Source organism: Martes martes (assembly GCF_963455335.1).
Source record: "Martes martes genome assembly, chromosome: 4".
NCBI classification, from domain to species: Eukaryota; Metazoa; Chordata; class Mammalia; order Carnivora; family Mustelidae; genus Martes; species Martes martes.
In genome coordinates, this window is record NC_137891.1 from 141,505,374 (window position 1) to 141,526,549 (window position 21,176).

Genomic DNA, 21,176 nt, shown 5'->3' on the forward strand with positions numbered 1-21,176 from the left:
CGCCACCCCAAAATGTAAATTTTACAATGTTTGGCATCCGATAAAAATCAGACATGCAAAAAAGCAGAGAAATAAGACTCACCCAAAAGTAGAAAAGAAACAGCCCCAGGAATGTCAAAGATGATGGGATACTGTAACAGACAAGGATCTTAAACTATTACTCTGAGTCTTAAAATATGCTCAGGTATATGAAGAAGGGACCAAGTATACAGGGCCTATAAGCCAAATTTGGCCCGCTGCCTGTGTTTGTAAATAAAGCTTTACTGGAACACAGCCAAGCTCATTCATTTCTGTATTGTCTATGACACCTTCCATGCTACAACGGCAAAACAGAGTAGCGATAAAGATTGCAAAGGGCTGCAAAGCCTAAGATATTTATTTTCTGAGTCTTTATACCAAATGTTCGCTGACCCCTGATGTAAAGGAAAACATGAACATGAGGAGGGAAATGAAAGGGGTGTGTGTGTGTGTGTGTCCCCATCCCAAATAAAACTTCTAAGGATGGGACATACAGTATTTTTTTTAAAGATTTTATTTATTTATTTGACAGAGAGAGAGACATCGAGAGAGGGAACACAAGCAGGAGTGGGAGAGGGAGAAGCAGGCTTCCCGCTGAGCAGGGAGCCTGATGCGGGGCTCGATCCCAGGACCCTGGGATCATGACCCGAGCGGAAGGCAGACACTCAACGACTGAGCCACCCAGGTGCCCCGAGTGCAGTGTTTGGAAAGTACACTGGATGGAATTAACATCTAAGATGAATCTGACCTAATCTGTTTTCAAAGAAGCTCATGATCTGGTGGGATAGGCTGACTTCTTAGATAACAGAGGGGCAAAAAGTGCATGGCCGGCTTAAAAGAACAGCAGTTTGCAATTCCAAATTCGTGGAATTAAGGTGTGCAGCAGGTTAAAATTCCTCACCACAGGGTTGATGGTACTTGAAACGCCTTGCCGGGTTCCAGAGATAAGAGCGCAGGCCTATGGAGTGGGCGTTACTCCCTATCCCAGTGGCGTGGCTGATGCCGGGAGCCCTGGTTCCAGTTTAGTTCTGGCTTCTTGATGGCACAGGCTCCAGCTCCTCAAGCTCATGCCAGGATAATCAGTGACCCAGGCTGCAGATTCTGGGCAAGAGTTCTGAGCTAAGCCCCCCTCAGAAATGTTTTTTCAAGGTCATTACTGTTTGAAACCACAAATCATCAGCATAAATGTCAAATTTCAAGCCACTTCCATATATAGCAAAAGTCTTTTTTTTTTTTTTTTTTTAATTTGAGAGAGAGTGAGAGCACAAAAGCAGGAGGAGAAGCAGAGGGAGAGGGAGAAGCAGACTCCCTGCCAAGCAGGGAGGCTGAAGTGGGACTTGATCCCTGGACTCTGGGATCATGACCTGAGCCGAAGGCAGACACCTAACTGACTGAGACACCCAGGCGCCCTGGGGAAAAGGGTTTATTGCTCATGTTTGTTGAAGTAATACTTCACTACAGCCAGGCACTGTACTAACGATTCTCTACGTGGACTGTATTCAATGATTGTACTGAGAAACCACCCACCTCCGCCCTTTTCTAACTGAAGAAACTAAAGCAAGGGATAATTTAAATAACTCGGCCAAGGTCACAAAGCTGGTGAGTCAGGATTCGAACTCAGGGGGCTGCCAAGACTTGCCCTCTAGACTACTACACTGGCTCTTTTATAAAGCACCTGTTCTGACGCTTGGCAACACACTTACTGCAAGGCAGCCATGAATGCAGCCCAGAGTTTAGCAGGACTGGAAAACTTTGTGAGAAGTTGGATTCCACGCCCACCCCCTCAAATTAGGGAACAAAATGACTAAAGAAAAAAAACCAAACCAGATGTAGAAATTACAGTTTTTCATATATTGTAAGATTCCATTTGCCCTTCAGGCAACTACTACTTAGACTCTTTGGAAACATCTTACACATACATTCGGCAGTTCTGTTTTTCCGGACTGACTTCCCTTTCATGCTCACTCCAATCACAAGACTTAGATTTTCCAAATGATGAGGCCAAAACCATACGTGTGGCTATGAGACAACGGCTCTTTTCAAATTCCCGTCTTTTGTGTCCTCTTAGCTTGTAAGTTCTGATGCAAAAAAGCATTTTTGGCAAGGCAATTATTTAGTAGTCGTGCAGCAGAGACAGAACCAGGGATGAAAATATTGGTCAGTTTACTGCAGCAAGGACTATAAAGCACAATTATCGGGAAACTTTCAGGGGCGTGAACTAAGAGGATAATGTGTATGAAACACGACAGCAGGGTGCTATTTCAAAATCGATATTTAATGGGCATTCCATCAAAATCAAGCAGAATCACATTTCAAAAGTCATATATGAAGTCTTATGCATGTGTGTGGATATACACATGTGTGAGCATAGGCACACACATATGTTTTTTCTTTTTAAGGTGCATTTTCAAGTTTTATTTGGGCTTCACTTCTTCTAGGTTGCCTCAGGTGTTCTTGCAGGTACAATTAGCCTAGAACTTCTGAGGCTGATAGCTTCTCATGCACTGAAAGATAAGACGCTGACAAGACTGCACATGGTGGATACATCAGAAATTCCGAAAAGCTGTATATAACTTCAGAAAACTTAATACCAGCCATGAAAGACATTTTCAACATAACATTTAGGCACTCTATACTTTGGAATAGCCACAAAATATTCCGACGAGAGTTAATGCACTTTGTGATTATGTCTACTCGAAGGTAATTCTTAATTAAAATCTGTAATTATTAAATAACATTTTAAAATCAGAGTCCATTCCATTCGGATAATGACAGTGAACCATTTGCAGCATTGTGTTTTAGTTCAAAGATGCTAAACTACTTCTATTACTGATCCTGGTACTTGTCTCTCACGGTACTTTATTTTTTTAAACAGAAGAACCTATAACATTCACTGATAAGCATCTTCCCCCTTTTCCTGCTAATACCCACATAAGAATGCCCCTATTCTACTTTAAAGGTATTTTTTTGTATTCTCTGCTGCAATTGCTTTCTTAGCGTAAAACTTTAGCAAATGGGGGGACTTCCTGAAGACCAGGAAACATCAGCCAAGTAGCCCTCACTGATTCTTAGGCTGAGTTCATTCATTTCCACGGTCACTTTGTGGCTAAGTATGTTGTTCTATCCCTATGTTCCTACAGTTTGTGCTGCTAGATTGACTGGTATGGAGCCAAGGGGAAGGATATTTAAATCTGTCACTCTGCTTTTGCACAAGTCCAAGGCCACCCACACCTGGTCTAACCTGAGGGAAAACTTACTGATCTCTGCAGGCTGAGATCTGGGGCTTCTATCTCCTTGTCTGAAGACTGAAGAGAGGCAATGATGCCTGCCTGCTGAGATGCCATTAACTCCAGCTGAACTTCCTGGACTTAAATATAATCTAGCATGGTTAGAATTCAGAACGTTGATGCTAATTGTTCCTGTGGAGAATAAGGTGCGTTTGCTCAGTAGTACACATTTATGTAGCCAAGAAAACAATCAGAAAAGTCTTCCAGAATTTTCAGATTACAGTCTGCAAATTGACTCATCATAATCATCAACGACTAGCTTATAAAGATCTGCCCAGAGAAACAAATTTGAGACTTATCTGACTCTAAGTCGTGCAGAAAAGAGCACAATAATTTCCCATAGGAGAATGGGGTGTTTCATCATGGGGAGCAGTGGTAAGTTAATTACACTCCTAATGTTTTCTGGCATACCTGAAGAGACAATTAGCATGAATAAATCACGAGTGAGATGACAAGTTGGTTAACATTTGTGTCTGTTCGTCAGAGGACATGTGAGCTTGCTGTTAAGCCTCTGAGTGAGTGGGGATGGGCAGAGAAGGGCACAGGAATGAGAGGTGGTTAACTTGGGGTTCAGCAGAGATAATCAGAACCAGTCACTACTAGTGGCTAAACATGGATGTGAGATGCAAATCAGGTAAGACTCGTTCAGTTCTAGAAATTCAACCTCACCAAGAGTCGATGGTTGGTTTGGGCAATTCAGGTGAAATCTAGCCACCTCTCCTGAGCAAGGAGGGTGAGGCGGTAAATGAAGGTGAATTCTAGTGGAGGCTGCTTTTCGTCCTCAAAGCTTCATCTTTCTATGGATATTCTACAACATCTATCTTGTGATTAGGACCCGAGGCTCAGGACAGCACAGTTAAGATTACAGTCCCTTTCTGGCGTTTTAGAACGGCCACAGCTTGCTCATGAGTAACACATTCCAGCGTCTCGCCATTAACAGCTAAAATCTGATCGCCTCGCTTCAACCGGCCGTCGTCTGCAGCTGCTCCCTACAAACAAGAGACATTCCAGTTTAATCCAGGGCCAAACAGTTCACAAATAATATTAATATCATGGTGTGCTTATGAAAAGAGTAACTTTGCAAACTACCAGTTAAAGTTATTGCTAGGTAATGTTTTTAAACCAGGAAAATTAAGAATGTGGGATGTGTTATTTGAATAATGGTTGGATAGTAACCATAATTATGCACTGTTTAGGTAACATACTAGTAGAAATGTACTAACATTCACGTTTCTTTTAATACAGGTAGGACCTTATTTCAATATTCAGAACGGAAGGGAATTTTAATGTCATATTCACGAATATGTAATATACTGACAAAGGTAGAACTGAATCTGGTGTTAGTCTTATTCCCAATGCCATCATTCTATAGGGTTCCCAATGCATTATTAAGATAGCAGCACTGACGTGATCTGTCAAAAGTAAGTGTGGCCTCAGGGCGCCTAGCTGGCTCAGGCCTGGCTCTCAGCCTATTCTAAGGAGTGAATGTATGGCACATGGTATTTACTCAATAATGGTGGTAGCATAAAAAAATGAACTCTCATGGTGATCGAGCTCATGTTTTCAGATTTCACAGTCTCTGAAAAGCTGTTCCCTAAATGTTCGGGATTGTTGTAGTCTTTAGGCCAATTTCTTGTTAGCTAATGGTGAAATCTGGCTGGCCGCTGGAAAGACTGAGACCTAAATTTGGCTTTGACTTTGAAGTTTCCAACCAAACACCTGAAAGAAAATGGAAGGTTCTGACAGCCCGTTAATCAGACTGAGTCCCCCAAATCCTACACATTCAAAGTGCCTGTCATGTTTCTTATTTCTGGAGGGGAAAAAAGACCTCAATGGGCCAAATTAATTTCTTAGTTGAGCAACAGAATTTTTAAAAGAAGCTTAGGGACAAAGGTTCCATAAAAACCCACACCCTGTGGGCATCTGAGATCCAGAAACTTGAGAAGACAAATATTTTTAAGAATAAATGATTGTTGTTGGGTGCCTGGCTGGCTCAGCCTGTGGAGCATGAGGCTCTGGATCTCGGGGTCATGAGTTTGAGCCCCGCCTTGGGGTGTGGAGATTACTTAAATAAATGAACTTTAAAAAAAGTGTTTGTTGTTTTAAAAGCATGTAAAAACATATAGCTATATTTCCTACCCCCTCTAAATTCTTATGGGGAAATGTTTAGCTTAGTGTCAAAATTCATTTTTAGAAGGATCTCACCATTAAAAAAAAACCACCCAAAGAACTTTTGCCAGTTTTTGGTTTATTGATTCTCTAAAGAAAACTTACAAATTTGGATATACTGGTTCACTCAAACAAATGAAAAAAAAAAAAAAGTCATCAAAGGACATATTATAATAAATGCTATGGAACTATCTAAAAATAATGATAGTAATTGTTTGCAGTGGAATGTTCTTTTTTTTGTTTGTTTTTTGTTTTTAAAGATCTTATTTATTTGACAGAGATCACAAGTAGGCAGAGAGGCAGGCAGAGAGAGAGAGAGGGAAGCAGGCTCCCTGCTGAGCAGAGAGCCCAGATGCAGGGCTCGATCCCAGGACCCTGAGATCATGACCTGAGCTGAAGGCAGAGGCTTTAACCCACTAAGCCACCCAGGCGCCCCGTGGAATGTTCTTTTAATTGAGACTAAACAAGTAGGCCATTGGTTAGGGCTTTAGAACTTTTTTTTTTTTAATTCGAGCTTTTCATTTTTAAGTGTGCCTCACTTTACAAAGGTCCGTTCCTTAAAAAATAAAACATATCAAGGATGTCCAATATTTCCTCTGAGGTTACCACCTGCAGAGGTGCTTTCTAAATGAGCACTGTCAAGGAGGACCTTTGAAAAGAGATTCTGTGGGATCTTCTGTGCATTCATTGGCCCCACTACTTTGTCCCACCGTGATCTGATGGTGGTTTCTTTTCAAAAACCCACCAGCCAGGCATGGCCATTTCATCCTCAGTTGTATGTTCTGCTGACCTGACCGAAGGTGCCTGGCTCTGGTCTCACAGTCTATGGGTTGTCTAGATGGGTACTGCTGGGGTGACTGCTAAGTCTGGGCTACAGGCCAAAAGGCCTGAGAAACTAACCAGTCCTCTGTTTGAACATAGCAGACCCACCTACAGTTATGTGGTGAGTAGGGCATTACAGACATTCTGGAAGGGCTTTACAGAGGCCAATGCAGGGAAGGAGAATGTGTTTTTCACTATTCTTATCTACATAGCTGGCTCTTTTAAAACCAAAGTATAATAGTTCCCTCAAAGAATAATTATCACAACTACTTATGGTGTTGTCTTAGGAAAAGGAGGGTCTGTAGGTAGCTTACTAACTTGGGAATTATCAGACTGGGGCAGTGCTGCTATTGGGAATGTTTCTGATCTGCCCTCCTTCTCCCCTTTCGCCCATCACCAGGTCAACAGATATGTGGTTTGGGAATCACACATCTTCCTAACAGGCACCCTAACAAATTGGAAACAGGTGGGTAAATCTGTAGCTCCCTAACGTGTTCAGAAAGCAAATGCCAAGTGACTTAGGGATTATGTCCGGTCATGGTTAGGTTCAATTAACCAGTGATAAGAGCTGCACTTGTTATTTAGTGTATAATGGAGCTTTCTAGAAGGAGTAGCTATGTTATTTCTTCTCTTGAAGACCTTCATTTCCTTGGGGAAAAGCAGTAGGAGGCCACTGGGTCAATTAATAAACAAATGATTGTGATAAAACCCATGAAGAATAAAGTCGTGCTGTCAATACTAAGTCCTTTTCAGAAATCTTAAAAATTTAGAGTAAAATTGGATTCCAACTTTAAAAAAATCACAATAAAGTTAAAAATAACTTATCTAAGGGGCGCCTGGATGGCTTAGTTGGAAGAGCGTGCGATTCTTGATCTCGGGGTTGTGAGTTCAAGCCCCACAATGGGTGTAGAGATAACTTAAATGAATAAACTTAAATACTAATACTAATACTAATACTAATACTAATACTAATACTAATACTAATAAAAACCTATCCAAGAGCCATCTAGAGGCAGCAGTAGGAATGTACACTGTGACCTATGTGTCAAGGATGTATTGGTATATTTAGTTCCTGAAGAGCACTATTACCCAGCTAGAGTCTAATTTAGTGCCCCGATCCTGCAAGTACTTTAGCAGAGGACTGGAACAGAGAGAGCAACTTAAGCTAATACATCCTGAGGTTATTGGTGACGGACGGCCATTAATGCCGCACTGACCCAAGGCTCATACAGAGCTTTCCACCACAGCCTTCTGCTGTCATCTTTTCTTGAAGGAGAAAGCCAAACTTTTGTACTAGCCCAGAATAATACTTCCAAGGCCAGCTTCCAAACAGTGTGGCGCTGCTCCTTATGTTGCGTTCTTGAAAGAAGACACTCTTTAAGATCTACTTTTGTAATAGGGTCCAAAGAAAATGACATTTCCTGGAACTCCACTCTTACAAGAGGACTCTCCCTTCACTAGTCTGGTGTGGGAATGTCCTACACAAGTTTAAAATGAAAAGCATATAAGCACACACCCAGCTATACCTACAAGTAAGCAAAACAAAGCACTTAAAAAAAAATCTCACCTAGGTTTAAAAAAAAAAAAAGTACAGTAAAAAGGAAAAAAATACCTTTGCAAATATAGTCTTGACATAAATTGGCAGGTCTCCATGGGGACTTCCATAACCCCCTACAATACTAAACCCCAATCCTTCAGAGCCTTTCTCCAAAGTAATAATCTTAGGTGGAGGTGTTCTGAAAACACAATGCACGCTGTTTAATTCGAGAATAGATACTGAGAGGGAATTTCATTTTAATGGAAGAACACAGATTTGAGAGAGACTTTCACACTGAGAAACTATGAAGGCCAGTTTATGAAATCAGAACTCTCAAGACAGCAATCTAGAAACGTACTTTTTACATTTCCCGTGTCACGCGGGACTCATGAGCAATACGTCTTTAATGACTTGAGGTTTTAGGGGTTTCTCTGTCATAAAACACACTGTTTTTTAATGAGAAATAAAGTCACGATCTGGAGGTTGTCACAACACCCTTCCATATGCTTTGTTTTTAACTTCGACACTCACTGTTTAAAGCTGAATGAGACTGTCTTTATATCCTTAAAGAAGGTGTGGGGACGGAGAGGTGGGGGACCGCTTAGCTCAGTGGCAGACCGCCACTCAGAAGGTGGGCTTCTATGTAGGACAGGGGACCCCAGCCCGAGAGCTCAGTAAGCTGCTGCTCCTTTTCTGCCCCAGTAGCCTCACACTCCTCGCCCACCACTTCCTGCTAGGGGACCCAGGATGGGAGCTCAGTCTTCAAAGCCCCCCTCCAAGGTGATGCTTTCCCTTGGGAGAGTCAGCTGATCCTCCTTTGTGCCCCCTCTGCAGTGGGGCCAGGCGTCCATGGCACCCTCGCTATACTGGGACGGGACCGCTGAGTCATCTTTCTGCTCTACCGGACTACGAACTCCTTAAGTCTCCATCATCTGAGAGTTCCCAGCTGTCTGGACTGTGCTTGTCACAAACTCAGGATCATGACTGCGTCCATGAGAAGTGAAATCCGGGAGAAAAGAGAGAAACCAAGGAGAAGCAAAATGGATAAAGACAGTCTGTTTCCAACGGGTAATTTAGATTTTCAAAGTTTTGTCCAGTGTGGAAGTCTTCTCTCTTAGAAATAACATGGCTAAAAATTAAATGATCTATGCAGGCTCAAGTAGTTTCAGCTTAGCGAATGCCAATTTCTTATTCCCAGATGCCCTTGTCCAAAGGGTAAAAACCTAAAGGAACCCCAGGACGCCGGTGCCTGCCGTCTTACTCGCGGGAGTTTTCATATTACATGCTGGTCACCTCACTTGGTTTGTAGCAATGTGCACATCTGAGGGGCAGAGCCATGTCATACAAACTCAGCCAGTCATGGATTTAGAAAAATTTGCAAAACTGGGACATAAGCCACCTTTGCATATGCTGTTCTGTCCAACTAGAATATTCTTCCCTCTCCTCAGTTTTGCCCGGCTTCTATCTGGGTGGATTTTCAGCGGCCACACCAATACGGGTCTTTTGTTGATGTACTTGCTGGTTGTTTACAGCAGGCCATCCATAGTAATTGCTGAACGTTCATGTCCTAGAAATCATTAACTCTTTTGAATGCTCCTCTTGCTTATTCCAATTCTTTTAAAACTAAGCGGAAGCACCTGTGTCTCCAAGGACACGCCCTAATAGGGTTGTGCCCCCAATTGCATGGTTTCACAGGACCCTGTGCTAACTTAACTTTCTCAGGGAACCTGGCTCCCCTTTACTTATCAACTCTTACAAACGTGGATTTAGGGGCCTGTTTTCACGATTCTCCCCAGTTCCTTGAGGACTGGGGCAATGTGTTCACCTATGGTTTTTAAGTTTGAATCCTCAGAATCTAGTACTTGCACAGTACCTGGCCTTTGGAAGGTGCTCAATAAAGACATGTTGAAATAATGATGAATTATCTCTTACACGGTAATGAGGTCATGAATAAAGCTCCCCATTTCAGGACTTCATGGCCTTGTAAGTCTCTCAGTAGTGGCCCACTGGCCAGACATGAATTGGATTCATGGTTCCTCTTCCAAACACAGCCCCTGTTTCTAAGGATACTGAAATAGGAATCTAGACGTCCAAAGTCATTGTTTTAGAGCTGGGCCCTGGGAGCCACCAAATCATTTAGAGACTGTCATAATTGTGCTGCTTCACAATTAGAGACCTGTTTTCAGGAGGTGGGGGGACTGTAACTCCACTCCCCAGTTGGCAACATCAGATGGGAGTCTGCCTCCCTTTATCTCACATTTTCAATTTGTTTTAATTTACTTTCATATAGAAGACCGATAAAAAAAAAATCTCCGAATGTTAACAGTGGTTGGATTCTAAATAATTTATAGATTCTTTTACGGCAGTGGTTCCCAACTTGCCAGGAGCTGTGGTTCCTAGCAAAGGAACCGAGATCACAAGGGCAGCTCTGAGGTCCAATAGGGACATCAAAGGATGCTAAAGGTACATAACTACTATTCTATAATATGGTCCTGATTCCCGCCCCCCCCAGGATAGGGCCACTGTAACTTGAAAATATCTTAATTTTATGTATTTGTCATATTTAAAATTTTTTTAAATTTTTTACTAACATATAATGTATTATTAGCCCTAGGGCTGTATCTGTCATGTTTTAACAGCATGCATTTATTCCTTTCATAATGAGAAGTAAGTAAAATGAACTTAAGTCTAATATTCTTTCCTCGAGAAAAACAAACTCAAAGGTATGATTTAAGCTGAAAGTACCAGGAGAAAATTCAAAATGTCTGTGATCATCAGAGCTTTCCAGTGAAACATTCAGATCCGTCAACAAGCCTTTATGGAGCACGCACTGGTGACCAGGCACTGGCGGTTCTGAGAGGCTTAACTTTAGGCAGCATTTCTGAAAGTACAGACCCTCTGTCCACCTGTACCAAAGCTGCCCTGGGGAACCCGCTGTAGACCCCCTCATCAGAATCTCTGAGAACGGAGCCGGAGAAATTAGCCATTTTAAAAATGCTCCTTAGACATTTAATGTGCACATTCTAGGGTGAGAAACACTGCTTTCGTTACCGGCAATGACTGTTTTCAATGAAGAATGCCAGCAAGTATAGCACTAGGATTACTCTCAGAACAAGATTTTAGCTTAGAAAACACAGTTCCCTGCATAATAAAGCAGGGTACCCCTGGGGGATCAATCTGTGATTTGTTAAGGAAGAAGGCACTGTGTCAAAGTGACCGCATCAGTGTGTGCACAGGCCCTCTCTTAGGAAGTTCTACCTGGAACCAAGCCTGGTGAGAAATCAGGAAACCTCGGCGCGTTCCTGGAGATTCTCCAGGAGTTAGAAAAGGTAATGTGTACCTCCCCCTCTTCTTCTTTAGAGAGCACACTCTAGTTTCTGGAAAAGGTCTCACTGAGCCTTACCCATACATAGACTAGGCACTCTGCACCTAGAATACTCACTCTGTGTCTTCTGGGTGGTGTTCAGCAGTGGGAGAACCAAGGTGGTAGCTTGGAGACATGTGTTCAAGCTGAGTTGCTATGGCGCTTATATTGGTATCTGCTACAACCTGGGGACAAACCAGAACAGGAAAATCCACCGTAAGTCAGGGGAGAATTAGAGAAACCACAAATGGTCTCATACTCATCTGACTCAACCTATCTGCAGCATTTGGAAACAAATGATTATTCTCTCAAAACTTTTTTTTTTTTAAAGATTTTATTTCTGACATAGAGAGAGCAAGCACATAAGCAGACGCCCTGCTGAGCAGGGAGCCCAATGGGGGCTCAATCCCAGCACCCGGGGATCATGATCTAAGCCAAAGGCAGACGTTTAAACGACTGAGCCACCCAGGCGCCCCTCAAGCTGTTTTCTTCGTTTGGTTTCCATGACACCATACTTGACTAGTTTCCTCTCTACAGGCTTCCTTTTTTTCTTATCTCCTAAACCTCTAGGGGAGTGCCACAGGGCTCCATCCTTGAGTTTCTTATCTCTCTCATCTAACCCTCCCCTTATTTAGCTCATCTTATCTCATCTCCCCCTACCTGACCGTCTAAATACTATCTATGTAAAGATAATTCCGGAGTCTGCATCTCGAGCACCACCTCTTAACTCCAGCTCTCTCTATCCAATCACCAGTCAGTGGGATGTCCAACAGGTGTGTCAGAGCTTACACTTGCGGCACTGAACCCACCCCTGTGACCTCTGTCTGTTCTTGTGGACTTACTCATCTCAGGTAACTACAACTTCATTCTTTGTTTCAGCCAATGACCGGGTGTTGTCCTTGACGACTCCTCTCACAACCCGCATTCAGTCCTTACAAAAATTCTGTTGGTCTCCCCCCACCCCACCTTCCTTCCTTTTCAAGGATTTTATTTATTTGCCAGAGAGAGAGAGACAGCACACACAAAAGCAGGGAGAGGGGCAGAGAATGAGGGAGAAGCAGGCTCCCTACGAAGCAGGAAGCCAGACATGGGGTTCAATCCCAGGACCCTGGGATCATGACTTGAGCCAAAGGCAGACACTTGACCAGCTGAGCCACCCAGGTGTCCCTCTATTGGTCTGTCTACAAAATCCTCTCTTGCCTGGAGTTCTACAAAAGACCCCTTGCTGTTCTTGCTTCAGCCCCTCTCCGGCTCACTACAGAGCAGCTGGAATGGTCCTGTTCAAACACAGCAGGTTAGTACACTCCTCTGCTTAAAACTGTCCAAAAGGAACCCAGCTCCCTAGGGTCACAAACTTAAGTCACATACACGTTCAAATAATATTGGTGAATGAAAGAAAGAAGGAATGACTGATTGTCTATTATCTGTTTTTTTTAAAGATGGTTCCAAACAACAGTATATGACACGTAAACATTCACTTTCTATTTTTCATCTGCAAATAACATTCAAAAGCATGCAAAAGAAATATAGTATGCCTCTCACAGCTCATAGTAGGACACAGAATGAGGTTCTCGAGTTCTGTTTCTGCCATTAAAATGGTGCTGTGCCTGAATTTCAGCTTTCTCGGCTGTTGAATGGGAATCATAAAAGCCTGCCTTGGTGTGCTTAACCTGGAGATGTCTTCCATCTCTATGAGTTCAGAGCTTCTCTCTCCAGAGCTCCTGGGCTACTCCTGCTTCTGATCAGTGGTTCTTCTAGATTATAATAATCTGTGCACAAGTAGGTATGGAGTGGGGGACTTGACACCAATGCAAAGGAACTGGATTTGACTGCAGTTTCAGAATGAGCCAATAGAGGGCACGGCTGCTCAAACTGCCAGGTTTAGCTGCATCTGTCATTAAAGTTTTTACTACAAGGAAAGCAACAGGCCCACCCTGGCGAATCAGAACATATTTTGGTGAAGTATCCTATTCTGGGGGAAAACACAGCTGTGTGCAAGTTATGGAATCTTCTGGAAATACCATCATATAGAATGGCTGAATGAACTGGGCAGATATTTAGGATGAGACAAGGAGGAAAAGATGGATTCGTCTTGACCACAAGAGCCCCTCCACTTTCCACCAGCCCTTTTTGTACTCTCCCCACAGCAAGTGTATCAGAGAAGTTGTCTCTGCCTATGACCTCTGTAATCTCAACCTACACCATCCTCATGAACCCCTCCACTCTGGCAGCCCTCTCCATCACCAGAACTAAACTTTATGACCCATTTTCTGGCCTTTCTCCTGCTGCTGAGGCCCACTTTCCCACCTCTTGGTTATTCTACTCACCCCTATGGCTCAATCCTGTGTCCAATTCCCACATGCACACTTAGGGTCTAGGGGACAATGTATATACTCCCATAGCTTTAAACGCCAACAAGGTGCTGAAAATTCCCAGCCTAGTCTGTGTATCCAATTGCCAAGTTACCATCTGCATTAGCTAATTCAAATTCTTGATCCAACAACCATTTTGCAATTCACTTTCCTTATAGTTTTCCCTCTTAGTAGATAGTAGCTCTGACCACCTGATTAAAATGTGCTAGGTGTAAGACTGGAAATACCTGATTGCTGACGGGTGACCACTGTCGAACTAGAAAGGACGCCGGGAGGCTAATCACACAGAATGCTTACTCTCTATCAACCAGCTACATCCCTCTCTCACCTGCCATATGTAATTCACCACCAAGTCCTCTGGAGTCTACCTCTAACGCACTTCTCATTCTTGAATCTGCTTCCTTTTTGCCCCTATGGTGACCATTCTAATCAATTCATCATTATCAGCTGCCTTGAACCAGCATTGCCATTCATCCTCTTCTAATCTCTCTTCTATACAACAGCCAGTTATCTTTTTCAATATAAAATGGATAATGACACTCCCCTGCTTAAAACCTTTCAGTGGTCTCTCTTTGTACTTGGAATAAAATTCAGACTCCCTAATTATACACACAAAGGTCCTCCCCTAGCCTGCTCCTCTAATCCCGTCAATCTTCTTCCATTCCAACCACACTCCAGTTCTCTCTGCCCACAATCTTACCCCCCACCCCCACCCCCACCCCCAGAAAACCCGCCAGTTGGCCCGGTATCAGCTTACAAGTCACTTTCCTTATACCAGCCTTCTTTACTACTGGTGCTTAAATTAATTTCTCCTGTTTTCCTCTCCATGGCTCTCGCAAAGTATTTCTAACAAATTGTGATGATACGTATTTCCGTGACTGCTGACGGGTCTCCCCTACCTCCCCACCACAGGATCCTTGAGGACAAGGACTGCTTCTTAGTGTTAATGTGCCTGGCACCTAACAGTTGCTTAATGAGTATTTGTGGAGTGAATGAATCCAAAACCTTCCTAAGGAATAAGGATTATGGGACTCAATTTTCTGAATTTCCATGGAACAGAGTGAGACATAGAGGCTACAACGAGATTGGTTTTGGGTCCTTTTAGGAGAGAAAAAACTCCAGTCAGGCCCTTCCAGAACAGAATGGCATAGCTCGTTGGGGCAAGAGCATCCCATCGAAGCTAGCACTCAAACAGTGGCTCAAAATCTCTTAATTTGGGATACAGTAAAGGATGTTCCTGTACTTGGCAGGAATTTGGACTTGTGCTCTCAGCTGACGATGAAAAGAGACCATCCATTATGGAGCTGAGGAAGAAAGTCAGTAAAATATTGTTTTCTTTAAGGTACCTCAGGATTGGATGGCAACTTGCTCCTTTCTTTGGTTTGTTCAGTCTCTAACAGCGCCACGACTACTGAGATCAGCTGAACACCTACTTTACACTAAGCGCTCTCCCGAGTCCCTATAGAGGTAGGTGCCACTATTATTCCTGTATTTTAGACAGATGAAGCTGGGGCAGAGAGGTTAAGGAACTTTCCAAGGTCAGTTAAGGAGGGAGGGCTGGCTTCGTTTCCACGTCATTTCACTCCAGAATCTTATGCTTTACATCATATGCAGTGTGAGGGTATAGACCTGGTCTTGGACCCTCACACCGGGCAATCTGACTCACTCTGCATATAATTAAGTACAGTCCAGATATGGTGTCAGGGAGGGAGAGAGCCAGAGAGATAGTTGAACAGGCAGTTACAAACAGAGCAGATCATCATGGCGTGTGGTTGACGACAGGCCGGGAAGCTCTTACAAGGTACTATAAGAAGAGGGTTCAGGGTGTGGAAGATATATGCCCATGGATGTTCCTGAAGGATTTTTTTTTTTTTAACTCTTAGAAAAAGAATACACTTTCAAGAGTCCATGAAATCGGTCATATAAATTGTGAAACCAAAGTCACAATTCTACTTGGGTAAAAATAAATTTTTTTTGTCTAGCTAGAAAATTTAAAAACACTTCTAACCGTACCGTCTTACAGAAAAACTCATATCCCTCTAAAATCTAAAGGCCTCTTGCTTACCCTCAACCCTGAAATAAAAAAGGCCTCCCACCCACGAATGATACTAAATCCCAGGGGCTTACCTAGGATCCTTGGAGCTGTTCAAGCTCCTCTTTTGTAGGAGTGGAAGCCAAGAAGCTAGATGGGATATGTGAAGGATTTTCACTGATGGTTTAGTCTTTTGTAGAAAGCCAAGGAGAACATAAAACCATCACCCCCAGAATGACTTTATAGCCCCAAGGTATCTGCATTAACCATCTTGCTCTCGGAGTTGATTGGTCTTCCCAGGGATTGATTTGTGGAAGATAATAATCTGATCTCAGAAGGGTATATACGTTCAGCTGGGTACAAGTCCAAGGAGATGTGGCCTATGAGTCTTAGCTCAGCCCTGCTTCTGAAGTGTTCTTCCCCCCTCAACATCAGGGACTGAACAACATGGAGGTAAGGCTGGGAAAGGTCTACTTATGGGTTTTGAAGATGGGGGAAGGCAAACAGACTAATAGGAGGTTTCCTCATTTTTTTTTTTTTTAAGTAAATCTAGAACTCCCAGGTACAAACTTCTGTGGTAGCTTCTGAGGACAGAGACGGGAGTAGAGGAAAGCAGATGTGTTCTGTCCTTCAACAGAAAGGCTGGCAGTTGATATAGTGTGGGGGGCAGACAGGAATGCATGCTATTCACAATGGAGAGACGAGAGGGGAAGGACAGGGTTTCTGGGTAAAGCAAAGAAGGCTTTGAGGTCCTCAGACAATGGGTATTAAGGTCTGTGCAACTTGAATATGTGGTTAGGGAGCTGTGGTGTCCAGAGTCCTTGGTCCCAGCTAGGGCCAGCTCCATTTCCACCATACTCAGATCAGCAACCTTTCTTCTCATCCCTGGGGACTGGAGACACGGCGGATGTCTTCCCTGCTTCACACTCACCCTTCAGTACCATTCACCTGGTTCAAAACCTGTGGGTCCTTTAAGTTTATGTCGTCCTTTATTGCTGCACATAGTGCTGCTACGTATACCTTGAATGGTTCTTTAAGACCAATCACTAGATGTGGCACTGCTGGGTGATGGGGACAGAGGAAACGTAACAGACCTTCTGAAGCTGCCACGTGGCTGTAGCAGTTTGAACTCTCACTGGGCTTTAATGAAAGTACTTTGTTTCCTCACCTCCTCCCCAACCTTGTCAGGATCAAATATTTAGTAAGTGCCTACCCGAAGAGAGGGACGCCACTGGTCTGAAGGAAGATGAGGAGGAAATCCCTGTACCTGAGGAGAGGGAGACACGTGACATGAAAGAGGAAGACGCCACTCTACATGAGGGGAGAGAGACTTGTGAAATGAGAGAGAAGGAGGAAGCCACTGTAGCGGAGGGGAGAGAGACTCGTGAAATGAAAAGGGAGGACGTCACTCCATTTGAGGAGGGGGAGACTCGTGAAATGAAAGACAAGAAAAAGAAAGTCACTCTATCTGACAGGAAGACTTGTGAAATGAAGAATGGGGAAGAAGCCCTATCCTCTGAATCTAATGAAAAAGCGGAGGCCTGTGAATCAGTGGAAGAGGAAGAACCAATAAGGATGTTTCCCCCTCCAACCGCCATTACACCTCACTCCATGTTTCCCCCTCCAACCGCCATTACACCTCACAGCGTGTTTCCCCCTCCAACTGCCCTTGCCCCTCACAGCGTGTTTCCCCCTCCGAATGGACAAACTGTATTTTCCCCTCCAGGAGGGTATTTATTCTGATATGCTTTCTCATGCCTCAGCTTCTTGTGGCATTTACTAATTCAGGTTAAAAGTAAAACTAAATTCAATCAGAACTGTATGTTCTATATTAAAATGATGTATGCTTGATACTTTCTGAGTCATAAAGCACACGTTTTTATTGCATGGACCCTAAGATGAGTTCCTTAAAAATAGGTTTTGGGGAGGGCGGTGGCTCAGTCGGTTAAGCGCCTGCCTTCGGCTCAGGTCATGATCCCAGGGTCCTGGGATGGAGCCCAGGTTTAGCAGGGAGTCTGCGTCTCCCTGTACCTTGGCCTAACTCCCCTTGTGCTTGTGCTTCTCTCTCTCTCTGAAACAAATAAAATCCTTATTGTTCTTTTTTTTTAAAGATTTTATTTATTTATTTGTCAGAGAGAGAGAGAGAGAGCGCGCGCGAGCGAGCATAGGCAGACAGAGTGGCAGAGGGAGAAGCAGGCTCCCTGCGGGGCAAGGAGCCCGATGTGGGACTCGATCCCAGGACGCTGGGATCATGACCTGAGCCGAAGGCAGCTGCTTAACCAACTGAGCCACCCAGGTGTCCCATCCTTATTGTTCTTAAAGATTTTTATTTATTTGACAGACAGAGATCACAAGTAGGTAGAGGCAGGCAGAGAGAGAGAAGGGAGGAAGCAGGCTCCTGGCTGAGCAGAGAGCCCGATGCGAGGCTCGATCCCAGGACCCTGGGGTCATGACCGGACCTGAAGGCAGAGACTTAACCCACTGAGCCACCCAGGTGCCTCTGAAATAAATAAAATCTTTAAAAAAAAATAGGTTTGGGGGATTGTTTTGGAGAGTTGAGAAGTCAAATATTTTCTAGATAAGTAGGGTTATCACAATGCGCAAAAGCTTGAGCTCCTTGCTTCCAACTTTCCTGAGCTGCTCATCCTGTAGAAGAGTAAGATTAGCCAGAGTAAGATTAGCCCTTATATTTGTTAGGACTCAAATTCTGCTGTACAAAATACAAACTCAGCACTCACACCCATCCTGGATCCTAGATCCATAGTGTGGATATGCTGAAAACTGACAGGAAGGCTGTCAAGTTAAGGTGCTCTGAAAAAGCTGGCATCCTAAGATGGGGCACGAACAGGAACAATCAAGAAAAGCTTGCCCTGTCCCAGGACTGACACTTGGTGTAATTTAATGAAGTAGAAAGCACACCTGCTTCAAGTTTTTATTTAGAATCTGAAGACACTGATTCCAGGGACATCAGAGTATATGAACTTCATTGTATCTTTTAAAAATATAATGGTTAGAAGTATCAACTTTTTTTTTAAGTGAGGTCTTTTTTTTTTTTTTTTAAAGATTTTATTTATTTATTGGACAGAGAGAGAGAGATCCCAGGTAGGCAGAGAGGCAGGCAGAGAGAGAGGGGGAAGCAGGCCCCCTGCTGAGCAGAGCGCCCAAATGCAGGGTGGGTCCCAGGACCCTGAGATCATGACCTGAGCTGAAGGCGGAGGCTTAAAACCCACTGAGCCATCCAGGCACCCGTGAAGTGTCGGCTTTTTTAAAGTTTGGAGTAAAATAAGGGGCGAAGTGACTGCTCGTGACATCACCATCTAGTGGCATACATCTCACATGCCACCTGGAAAACCACTCCTTCCAGGGTTTTAGAAGTGTTTGCATCTACTGACCTCAAGTCCGCATTATTATAACAAAAGTAACACAGTGCACTTATTTAATGCTCACCACTGGCAATCCACTGTTTTATTAAACATGACACCTCATTTAATCCTCACAGCAACCTCGGAAGAAAGGAGCTATGATCCGTATGTGTAGAGAACTGAAGAGTTAAGTGAGAGGACTCAAAACACAACTTTCTGACATTAAAGACTCCTTGTTCTACAGAACCTCCACTGGTCTTCATTTCAACTTTCAAACCTTCAGCTCTTTGTCTTTTTCCTGGAGCTCACCACTCCCTTCCTGGCATCCCTTGGCTTTCTATCCATCATGACCTCCATAGGTCAGCTGGTTACGTATTAGAAACACCTGGGAAGCTTTAGACTCTCCCTCTCTCGAAGTCCATGCTACATCCCAGACCAATGAAATCCCTTGGATAGACCCAGGAACCAGTACTGGGACGAGTGGCTTTATCGCACAGTCAAGGTGAAGAACAGCTCAGAAGCTGCTCCTTTACTGAGACTCACAAGTGCCTTTCCCTGCTTCCCTGCGCCCTCCATCAACACACCTTCTCCGTTCTCAAGTCCATCCATCTTTCTCCTCCAGCAGAATTTTTCTGGACCGAACTGGTAACATGCTGATTAGTTCTCTGCAAGTTTGTATCTTTTAACTCTATCAGGACAGCTCAGCAACCCACTCAACGTGACCAACACTTTTTAGGCCAGGCCCTGTGCTAGGGGCACAGACACTAGTTTGGATCAGTTTGTGGTCTCTGGGGAAAATGACCCCCCAGGCACTCCCTATTCCCCAACTTTCTGGTTGGAGAGTTTCCAAACAAAGGATTTCACAGGAGGGATTTTCACAGAGGGGAGAGGTGGGGTGACATGGATATTCCAGGCATAGAGAATAACATGCTTTACTCTCTCTACATAATGCACCACTCCAGTGGGTTTCAGGTTGGCCTCGGAACTAGCAGCGGCGTCACTGCAATGATCATCACTGAATGCTTTTTTTCTTTTAAATATTTTAAGTAGTCTCTGCACCCAATGTGGGGCTTGCCCAAGATCAAGAGTCTCATGTTCTACCAACTGAGCCAGCCAGGCACTGCTTCACTGTAAAATTTTTAATATTCTTTTTCAGAGGTGTCTTCTATCTCCTTTGCTCCCAACTACCCCTTTGCTCTCTATTGATTTGCCACCAACTCGGAAAGAAAATCAATTTCTTTAAAGATTGCCAGTGATTTATCGACCAGTTGTAGTGACTTTTCCAGCTTTACTTACTTCTGCTTCACTGGTAAGTGTGCTATTTTAAAAATTCTTTTCTCCTTAAGTGCCTAGAACCTGTATTCTTTACTCCTGGTTCTTTTCTATTTATTTTTCCAGGATATTTCTTTTTGTGTGCACATGATAAAAAATTAAATAGTACAGCACATGATAAAAAATTCAACACTTTCACTCTCTAGAGGCACATTAAACACTTCTCTTTTCAATTCTAGAGGTATAAGCTAAGGAGTATGCATATAATCCTATTTTAAAATTGGTCACCTTGTTGATGTCTATCAACTCCCTATTTCAACAGATGAAATATTCCAGTGGATGAAAATTAGCTTGCCAACCTCTTCCATTTCACATTATTTTAAAGTTCTACTTGTTTCTTGTGCTTCTTTAGATATACTTAAACCTCTGCAGTTCTAACAATTTCCAACAATCTCTTTTATTTCAACTTTAAAGATTTACTTCTCATATTTTCCTCTCCACTAATATATCCCAAATAACCATGATGCTGGTATTTCATGCATTATGATGTCTGGTTGTGTTGGTTTTATTATTATAACTTATAATGTTTATATAAATATTATTTATACTGAGCCAGCTACTGTAGTATGATTACATTTCCTTTTCTTGGTACAAGTTTATTTTCTTAAAGGTAACAATGATCTCATTTTAATTGTTATAGACTTATCACCAATGAGCCCCACATTTTCCCAGTAATCTCAAACCTCTAATTAATTGGATAATTAATTAACTAACCAATTAATGAGATAATTAATCTGTTCCTCTTCTTTCCTTTTTTTTTTTTTCTTCTTTCCTTTTGATGCAGAGGCATTTCTCTTAGAGTGTCTTCTCTCCCTGCTCCAATTTGGGCAAGTTATTCTCTATGCTCGGTATGTAGCTGTCCTGGGACTTCCACGTTTCTT

General features: G+C 43.2%; 1 protein-coding gene across 1 annotated transcript in view; it reads right to left on the minus strand.

The window, feature by feature from the left end:
• Positions 1 to 2,272: 2,272 nt before the first annotated feature.
• The window catches only part of PATJ (PATJ crumbs cell polarity complex component), a 362,352-nt gene continuing 343,448 nt past the window's right edge, over positions 2,273 to 21,176 (minus strand). The window contains exons 43-45 of the mRNA XM_080800388.1: positions 11,276 to 11,382; positions 7,909 to 8,050; positions 2,273 to 4,294 (exon numbers count right to left, since the gene is read on the minus strand). Of these exons, the coding sequence (XP_080656514.1) occupies positions 4,148 to 4,294; positions 7,909 to 8,050; positions 11,276 to 11,382 (396 nt within the window). The 3' untranslated portion in view covers positions 2,273 to 4,147. The remainder of the gene's footprint in view (positions 4,295 to 7,908; positions 8,051 to 11,275; positions 11,383 to 21,176) is intronic.